The 10,535-nt window shown below is 34.6% G+C and overlaps 1 protein-coding gene across 1 annotated transcript; it reads right to left on the bottom strand.

Moving 5' to 3' along the window:
* Positions 1–4,316: 4,316 nt before the first annotated feature.
* On the bottom strand, positions 4,317–9,384 carry LOC136801133 (uncharacterized). The gene is made up of 6 exons (XM_067057754.1): positions 9,181–9,384; positions 8,071–8,127; positions 7,066–7,276; positions 6,173–6,306; positions 5,375–5,387; positions 4,317–4,892 (listed from the first exon to the last, which is right to left on the bottom strand). The coding sequence occupies exons 1-6, from the start codon at positions 9,337–9,339 to the stop codon at positions 4,870–4,872; spliced, it is 597 nt and encodes a 198-aa protein (XP_066913855.1). The 5' UTR covers positions 9,340–9,384; the 3' UTR covers positions 4,317–4,869.
* Positions 9,385–10,535: the final 1,151 nt, after the last annotated feature.

Below are 10,535 nucleotides of genomic sequence, written 5' to 3'. Positions count from 1 at the left end.
AATATTGTAACTGTAATCTCACAACAGATTATACAATCGCACACATCGCCAGTAGCGTGATGAATCAACCAAATCTTGGGAGGCGGTTCTCGAAATTCGAGATCTTTGTCTGATAAGGGTGCTGCTGCACCACAATCTGAATATACGTAGAATAATCAAAATAGAATCTGTTCGAGATTTTATTTCTAACTTGAAAATTAAATATTTTTTCAGCGGGAAAATTAATAAAATAGATCACATTTTAAAATGCTCGTGGGAATCTGAAGTTCCACTATGCCATATTCTTATATGGTCTTGCTGATTCTTTCTGTGAATATTTCTCATGAACCCCCTTGGGTAAATTTTTCGGTGAATTTTTCTCAACTCCTTTTTTCAAAGTGTTAATATTTTCCGTCACACTCACCACATGAAAAAAGAAGAAAATTCTCAGTTTTTCCGCCAATTTCTATTGTAGCTTTTATGATAAAAAAGATCTTCTCACTTGAATTTTCTTCAAAAAACTCTACTAAGTTGAGAAAAACTGTTTTTCAGATTATAGTATATTATCTTATTGATAAGTATAATCGAAATATTAATATTTTTTGGTACTGTCTTACAATGAAATTATATTAATAGGATTTATTACTTATTTCAAAATATTACTTGAAAAAAATATTGCTTTTGCTTTTGCTAGGTGTTTTTTGTGAAAGGCTAAGGAAATGGAGCAATCAAAAGAACATAAAAACAAAGAAAGTTTCAATCCTGGGCGATTCAGGAGGGGTCATGTTAGGCAGAGGAACGGAGTCATGTTTTTTCGGGTGGAGATGGAGGGATTCAACGAAAATCTTGGCGGAATTGCGGAAATTAAGTCCTTTGTTGTAGACACCAAAATGGTCTGTTTCAGTCCAGAAAAAAAAAATTTAGCAAAATATTGCTTGGAATTTCGAAATCGGGAAAAAATATCCAAAATTTCTTGATTTTGAGCGAAATCTAGAAATAGAAATTTTCGGTGGCGGAACTTGTGTGCTAGTTTGAACGGTTTGTTGGAATTTAAGTAGAAGAATGCCGGATTGGTGGAATCGGGTACCTGATATTGAAACCCTATATTACCCGAAACGAATTTTTGCACACTTGCCATGGTTGTGGGTGGTTGTGTAGGAGTTTGATTCTTCAACGCACGTCAATCATTAAAAATTGATAAATCACAAAAATGGAGTTAGGAGAGTAAAAAAAGTGGGTGGGTGTTTTCGTTGTACATTGTAATTAGCGCATAATTAGCTAAATTGGTACAATTTTATGTAATTTTCGACTGTTTGATTTTTGAAACATAGTTGTGATTTTTGATGATTTACTTTGATGATTTGCTTTCAAGTAAGTAAGTAGAAATATTTTTTATCATTTTCGATACCAAAATTAAGAGTCGTTTCCGAATCTCGGAATTACTACTGCTGTATTAGCCTATGAAGTAGTTGTTTGAGTAAATAAATATAATATCCTTTTCGTTTTGTTATGGACTTGGAAGTTTAATTTTTTAAACAGAATTTTTAGAAATATATGAAAGCAAAATTCATTTTGATAATTTGTGATGGATATAAAACCGTCTGACGAAGTTCTTTAGAGGACATGTTTATTATCCCTGGCCCACCTTTCTGAGTTTTTCAAAAGGATCTGGATGCCGATGGGGGTGAACAGTTTTTAGAATTATATTTTTATTCATAAAAGATCAATAAATGAGAGTTTCTTAATGGGGATATGAGAATTTAATGTCGTTTTTCAATGGGGTGAACTATATACATATGAATACATATTCTATCACTGGGTCCACATCTGTCCCAATCATGTATACACCCCTGTCTCACAACTCCGGTGGAATTTTTACCTACAGCGGAGATAAACAATTTGCCGAAATCCCAATGTCGATAGAAATTCTATTTTCCCAAGCTTACTGAGATGTGTTAAAAGTAAATTTTATTTATAACAAGTTAATTTCAATGGTTTGCAAAACAGCTTTTTATTGCTTTTTTTAACCTTTTGAACCCGAATGCCGTACATATACGTCCTTGAGACGTTCCGAATGCCGTACATATACGCAATTTGATAGGCATGTCTTTCTCGCGCAATATCTTTAATTGGCTTGCTTTCTGATCGTTGAAAAATAAAGAAAAAGAAAGTAGAGAGTCTAAGCTTTCCGTTGATATATAATGATGTAATGTTATGATCACGGTGTGAGTCAGTGAACAATATTTGAAAAGCCCTTGTGACCAGTAGAATTGTTTTTGGATGCTAATTTTTGGTATATGGCTTCATGAGCAAGTATATATTGATAAAATAGTAAAGAAAGATTTAATAATTAACTTTCCCCCACTTTTTTTTGCATAGAAAGTGAAAAATGCCAAAAAAGTGACTTTGTCGAAAAATGAGGAAAAAAGCAGTGGTGTATGTAAAGCTACCATTTAAGTTAGAATACTTTAATTGAACTTGTACCCAACCTAAAAGCTGCAAAACTTAATTAGCTTTTCAGGGATAGTTTACTTTTTGCCAAAAGATTTCTAGTTCTTGAGTTATGGCAAATTTCCCAAACCCCGCGTTTTCTCAAAAAAAGTTGCGCGCAGACAGCGTGAAAATATAAAAAACAGCGTGCTGGAAAGGTTAAGGCAAATTTTAAATTTGGTTCAAGATCTTATATCACTTTATATCACTCTCATGGATCAAGCCGGGGTTTGCAATGACATTATATACAGTTGACGCCCCTCTCCGATTTTCAAGGGAATAAGATTTTCAATGAATGCGGGAGCAGATAGAATAGTACAGTGTCGTTTAGGACTTTGGATAGAAAATAAAATATACACAAAAAATATACACACGACATCAATGATAGGCTAAGGCTCTTCCTACCCTTTTTTTGTCGGTAAGTACATTCTCCTATTTAATTTTGTTTTTCAGAAACTAAAATCCAAATTTCTTTCCCGAAAGATCACATGTTGTGAGAATGATGGAAGTTCAAGGCCATCAACCTCAAACATCATCATTGATAATTTACTTACCAAACGAAGCTGGTAGATGCGGGTATTGCCGAGTTGATAAACCGATTTTCAAATGCCATAATAAAAACATCAAGGATCAATTATTACCAGAACGCAAGAACTCTTATGGACTCTCAATGAGCATTTACGCAAGAATAAATTTTAATAAAGACAAAAATCAAGAATCGGGTGATAAAGAAACCCGATCGAAATGTATTTTCCCCGAATGTGGAATCAAAAAATCCGATAATTGCTTGGTAAAAGCGAAAAATGAAAAATCTAAATATAGGAATGGAATGATTTCAGAATTTGTCGAGTTTAACTCTATAACAGGACATTGTAACGAGTTAGAAACTCGGTATAATGATGGATTTTGGAGTGCTTCATCTCGGTCTATAAGAACCCCAGGTGAACAGGCATTTCGTGTGCCGGTACATGATAAACGCATTAAAACTGTTATGAAATGGACTAAAAGAATTGCATTGCAATAAACAGAAAAATATCCCTGTATGTCTCCGAAAATCCTGTGAAATATAATGTAGCAACTAAGGTTTGAATGAAAAAGCTCAATGAAAAAGCTCAATGAGATTGGAAATCACGATTTTAAATGGTGGAGAAATAAAGCTCTATTGTCCACTACTCAAAATGCGGTGGCAATTCTTTAACCTCGTTCTCTCCGTAGCATTGGCTTCTTGTGCTTACTGATAGTATCAGATCTATAGAGTCCATCAGTAACGTAAATAAAGCCTGTTATACACGACGACGAAGTTGGAAATTTTCAAATCTATGCTATTATTTTCCCAGTGAGGATGTGTGTTCAGTCTGGTCTCCGAATAGGATGAAAATATGCAGATTTTTTTTCTTACTGGGACAGTTATTGGTTGACAGGGTACGGGTTTGTGACGTTAAAAACAATATTTGATACTGTAAAATTTATTGTAAGATTATTTGTGAAAAAAGTTGTATAATATCGGTAATGTATCTATTTAAGTGATTTTATTTTGGTTCCACAAGAAGAAAAATGAAAATATTCGAGAAAAAAAATTATTTATAGTATTTTACAAAAATTTTACTAAATCGTAAATATATGAAAGATTGTGACAGACATAGACCCAGTAGGATTTTTTCAGCTGGATGTATAAATCACGAACTGAAACTCGATTGGGATTGATATTCTCATATCTGTTATGGCTGGAGAGATTTATATTCCATTGTTTTTTTAGTCAGAAAAATCAGCGGAATTGAAAAATAGCATTATTTTGTTTTGAGGTTCGGTCTTTTTATTTATTTTTAGTGGGGATAAAAATTTGAATATATTTTCCACGGGGAGCGATATTTTGCCAAATTTCTCCAGTGGGAAGGAGTTCCAGTTGGTCTTAAGGGATGTATAATTCTACTCAAAGCTTTTAACCATTTAACAAAATCGTAGTGTAATCTATTCCAAAAGATAAATATGATTTTTTTGCTTGATCCTTCCTTGCTTAGACTAGCAAAGCGTCTGCCTTTCTTTAGACACAGGAATGCAGGAATATTGCTTATAAATCGTTCTTATAAAAGAACGAAATTGGTGCGGAAAAGTGGTTTGGAGAGCCATTGTAATCAGCGAACAAAGTGACCCCAATGCAAGCGTAAGCTGCTGCGAAATACAACGATACATGGTTTACTAGTCTATTCCTTGCTAGATGTTAGAATGAATATTAGAACAATATTTCACTAAGAATAAAGGGCTCAAGTTAAGATTAATCTGATACTAGGGAAGCAGTACAACTGATAGAAAATTAAAGCAAAATTACACAGGTTAGTCAAAAAACACTTTATTTCGTCATCATTACGTCATCTTATTCAACCATTGCGTCAAGTCGCTCATTCAATATCCATAATCACCAGGTCCTGAATGAAGTATTAAATTTTTAAGCTTTAGATTTCCGGGATTTCCAGCATTTCCGGGGAAATTAAGCAGTGGTTTTTAGACTGAGAGACGTAATATATAAAGGGGGGGGGTGAACTCGACCCTGAAAACTATCGTGTTTGTGGACAAAAAAAGGGTCTCAAGATTAGACCCTTTAGAATGCAGAGGAAATTTAGACAAATTTGAAAAGTCCAAGAAAGTCACAGTTTTTGGCAAAATTAAAAAAAATCCCAGGTAGCTTCCAAAGCTGCACGCCCAAAAGATATGCCCAAGGAAATGGCCCATAGGGTAGTACATTTAACTACTGTTGTCATGTGTGCTATGTGTTGGCTGGGATGATGAAGAAAGAAAGCATCCACGGCTTTTCTGAAGAAGTTTCACCAGCCGGAAAGTATTAGATTTGAAGAAGTTGGAAGTGTTTGATCCGAAAAAAAACTCTATGTACAATCAAAATTTTACTCACCAAAGGTTTTTCCCTAAAAGCGAAAAAAAAGAAAATTAATAAATCCCATTATTGTTTGATAAACCTCCCTTCCTTGTAAATGATCAGTTATTTCAAGAATCTTATCAACCCTAAAAGTAGAATTGTTTTACATATCAGAGAAGTCCAATAAATGAAGGGCCTAATCAGGGAAAGGCAAAATAGATGTTGGGTATGTGTACTCTTTCATACCTTAAAAGTCCCTCAAAGGGGTATAACCTTATAGGTTGTCTATAAAAGGGTCCCAAAATCACTCGGACAATACGAGGGTGAAAAGAAATTGACAAACAGGTGCACATTTCCGTGAGTGTCACCTCTTCACAGGCTTCTCTTGATTGGAAAAGGTTGAAGATTTTTCTCGAGTAAGTTGTGCTTTTAACATGATGGTGATATTCACGGTAGATGTGCTGGCGTTCATGTAGTGTCGACATTACTTTAGGATTTTTGATAACTAAGGCGACATTATAAAGTGACTTCCTTTTTAGATATTGACTTATTTTGGTTTTTCCCCGAGGTTTAAAAAAGACATCGGAAGATATCGGAAAGAAGACATTTCCCCACACTATCATACAGTCTCTATAACTCGAACAAGCACGGGGAACACAAATTTGTTCGAGATAAGGAAATCTCCAGTTATGGAGTATGGTTTATAAAGCATTGTTAACTGAAGGAACCATAAAACTTGCTCAACTAAAGGAGACACTCGAAGTATAGAGGTTCGAGTTAAGAGACTCTACTGTATTGAGACTGTTGAAAATATTTCCATTTTTATCATTTTACCTCTCTTTTTTTCTGACATGCGCCAACAATGAACAACAATAGACCTCCCAATGAAAAGAATGCGTTTATTGCAGCCAATACTATCATTGCTAGCCACATATCTTCACCAGTATGGATGAGTGGACATGCTTGAACTAAAAACAGAAAAAGTAATACTCATATCAAGCCAAAAATAGAACTGTTGGATACCAGGGCCAAAAAATGTGTAAGGGCCAATACCATAAATCTAAAATATTTGATGTTTGCTAACAGTTATCGTAAACTTGAATCTAATCTACTTTAACACGCTCGCTAAATGGCTGTAATATTGGTCAGAGTAAACCTGTTTGTTTTTTAAGGTATTTAACAATCCAGTGCCTTGAAGTAAAAAATTTTACAAGATAACATTTTTGATTTCTGAAAAAAGGTTGACAGCGTTAAAGCATTTTTTTGAAGCAAATGTGCAGTAGAAAATTGGCCAATCCAAGCCCTAAAGATATTTGTGAGAAATCTTCTGAAGTCCCTTGAATGTATTTCTCATTACAGAAACTGGGTCTTGTTTTAAATCAGTTTTAAATCAGACCTTTGGGCGTTGACTGGAAGACCTCAGCAACTATGACATTCCAAAAAAGGTTTTGATGGTGCTAGCTTTCTTTTAAACTGGTAGGTCTCCTAGGAAAGAAAACCTTATGGCTTTGGAGGGAGAGAGAGAGAGAGAGATTGTAAAAATTTCTCTTGAGTGCTATCGAAATCTAGGAAAAACGTAGTAGCGATAGCTGAAAATGGCTGAAAACGGGTAAAGCGGACATTTAAAGTTTTATTTGCTCAAAATTATCTTTAAGAGCAATATATCAAAATGTATGGCCTATCAATATTTTTTGAAACAGACTTTATATACATATCTATATTCTTACATTTGAATCCGTCCTTGAATTGTTGTGGTACTTGATTTTCATAGCAGATACATTGATCATCTGTAGTTGGTTTTTCGCAGTAGCTTCCAGTAAGTTGTTGGCGATTCAAATTACCGAATCTTTCAAACTCATTACGATAATCAATAGAGAAAACAATGGCAACTATACATACACCAAGACAAAAGATACTGATGATAAAGGAGGAGGAAAGCTGAAAGGAAAACAAAAAAAATTAGAGTGTGAGTAGTGTCAAGATTACACCATTTTTCCCATCGTTTACACCCGTTTCCGAGGGCGGGGTGGTGTTTTGGCACAAGGAATCATAATCTCTTAAATAACTTGAACGTAAAATAAAATAAGAGTCCTAGCTTTCATTAACGTCCTATCTACTGTTCTTGGTGTCCATGATGATGCATTGTCAATGAATATAAAAAAATAGAGTAGGCATATTTGAATGCTCAGTACTCCGCAAAATCAACGGGCCATTCTATTTCATCTCCATACAGGGGGGTGACGAACATTTTCAGAGTGTTTTTTTCATTTTCCAGGGGGTGAAAAGTTATTCTAAAATTTCCAAGGGGTAAAAGACAAGTTTTTGTTCGTTCCCCGTCACTTTGAAGTATTAAACTAATTTTTTCCAAGGGTTTCTTCTTTGCAAATTTTGTCACTTTCCAGGGGGTATCCTCACATTTCCAACAGTTTTATTTTGACTTGAAAAGGTTTCTATAGATTTTTAATGGATAAGCCCAATAACCTGGCCTGTTTTCCCTTTCTCCAGAACTAAGTTTGACCTTTTTTGGTCTTTTTGCAGGATGTTCAATATTCAAGTAGACGATGCTCAGAAGAAGATAATTTCGATTCGGGATTTGCCGCAACAATGCCACAATCTAATGAATTGATGTATTCTCGAGTCAAAACATTTTTAGGTATAAGTTTGGGACCTTTAAACATGTCCCTTATTTCAAAACCCAAAGACCAAATAAAAATGCTCAATAAAACACTTACAATCATGAATCTTCTAGTTCCCATAGCCAATAACAATGTGAAAATATTGATGAACATCTGAAAGAGAAGGAGCAATATTTTAATACTCTACATCTGTTGTGGACCAGGGTTAACAGAAAGAAAGTAAAAAGCAATTTGATTGGCTCAAAGAATAACATCAAGGCTAGAAATTTACGGAGAGGAAAAATGAGTCCGCAGAAGCTCGTATTATCAAAAATGAGATAATCATGGACGAAACATTTGAGACAAAGGGGATCTCGCTGCGAAATTTTAAAACACAACGAATGATTTTTAAATTTGCTCCAATAAGGATTGGAATTTAGCCTAGAAGCTAACCGGACCCCTCTAAAATCGAAATATTCAATGAAATAAAGTAAAAGTACTAAAATAGCAATTCTCTCCCGAACTTTAAATTCTGGAAAAGCGTTAAAATAAACTAAAATCTCAATATCTTTCGACCATGATTGGAGCTAATGATGATAAAGAATTGGATTTCAAATTAGATGTTGATTTCAAATGCCAGCCAATAGAAATGATTCTTTCATATTTACTGTAGGCCGGCCTGTATTAAGCTGCCAGCCCGATCAAACTCCCACGAGTAAAGCAAGTTAACGCTATTGAAGCGAATTCTCATCAGACTTTTTCTTAATTTTTGAAAAGAACTTTGATTCGTAGATAGTTTCTCCTTCTGCCCCGGGCTTTTTTTATCCTAACCATTTCAAGCCGATGATCCTTACGAGCCCGGGAAATAGAGAATAATATTAGGTTTTAGTTTTTCCCAAGTGAATGTTTCTAACACTCTTGCCATACACATACACATGTAATTTTAGCTTGGAGCCTAAAGTTTAAAGATTTATTCTCCAACAAAAGTAAACAAACTAGTAGCAGAAATGAGCTTTAAAATATAGCAAACTATCTTACTGTGACCCAAACAGGCCTGGTTTAATAGTCGATGAAAAAATGTCCTAGACAGCCAAAATAAACTTGAGATGCTTTTAATATTTATGCTGGAATATAATTTTTATGGTATCATTCTTAAGATTTCGACTGAAATTGAGCTTAATGTTCTTATGAAGTTGGTCTTATAAAAAAAGCTTTTAATATACTTACAATAAGGCCAAGCCATATTCCCACATGTGATTTCACTTCGGAAGAATGGAATGTTCCAAGATTCATAAAGCCAAGCACCAACGAAGCACATGCTGAAATTGCTAACAAAATGGTCAGTGCGCATGCGTAGCCTGTCACCTTGTTTGAAATGAACGCCATTTTGTGTGTTTCTTTTATGGAAAACTATTTCTTTGCTCGAATTTGGACGCTGTAAAAATTAAGGATTGTAGAATTTTATGTGAAAAAAATTTGCATTTTGCCAATCAATATAATATTTCCAATGCTTGATTACTTGTCAATTCACCAGCTAGCTTTACTAATAAACTTGCCTCTACTACTCGAGTTTCCTATAAGTAATTCCCTGTGTGTCGTAAGTTAGGTTTCACTGTTCATCTCGATAGCTGAATATTTATGCTTGATTTCTACGGTGGATCCTAAGGCTGACAAGACACACTTATAGAATTTATGAACTAGAAGTGTATCAGAACTGAAAGTGCACCACGAGCCTTAGGGATCACCGTAGATTTCTTGTAAAGTGAATTTGCTCACAAACGTCCCTCTATTACTTGAGTTTTCTTTAACTCGAACAAATTTTCATTCTACGTGAGCACGTCTAGGATCTTACTGTTCGGTGACTAAATATACTCCTTATTTACATAGAACCAACACAAATAAACCAATCTGACATATACTCTTTTAGTCATACTACACCTTCCCTTCACATTCTTAAATTGTAGATCAAAGATTGTTCCTACGCTCTGAAAATCTGATAAATAATTTGATTAAGCCATTTTCTTTAGTATCATAAAAAAAGGGTTTTGATAAAGGGGAATGTATACTCTAAAAGGTATTAGTCAAAACTATTGAGTACATTGATAATAGCTATTTAACATGTAATTAGCGAGAGCTGAGAAATCAAAGCCATATACTAATCAGTACAAAGCTATTTCAAAAAGTAATGACTCAAATCTATCCTATTTAATTAACTCCGCATCCAACAAAAGTTGAAAGTGCGTGCGCTATCCGTCGGAAACTATATGGATTTTGTTTAATACATCTTGAGCGTTTATTCTGTTAGCATATTGATGTAAAGTGAATAAGTTTGAACCGTTTATAGGTTTGACTGTTTGCCATCACTGGGGAACTAAGGATTTCAAATATTCCGGTATCGTCCGATTGTCGGTAATTGGTGAAAAAGCGACTACCGATGCTGGTTAACCGGTCCTTTTCCCGACGGATTTTTATTGCGGTAAGGCCATTCAAAGACAGAAAAATTCCCTAAAGACATCCCCAGTGGACTTTCGCCCGACAGACAATTTCCCCAATGGATACGTCAGGTTAATGTTAGGTCAATA

This window comes from Clytia hemisphaerica, unplaced genomic scaffold, assembly GCF_902728285.1.
Source record: "Clytia hemisphaerica strain Z4C2 unplaced genomic scaffold, Clytia hemisphaerica genome assembly, whole genome shotgun sequence".
NCBI lineage: Eukaryota > Metazoa > Cnidaria > Hydrozoa > Leptothecata > Clytiidae > Clytia > Clytia hemisphaerica.
The sequence above is the reverse complement of the archived record's forward strand: the minus strand, read 5'-3'. Positions and strand labels throughout refer to the sequence as shown.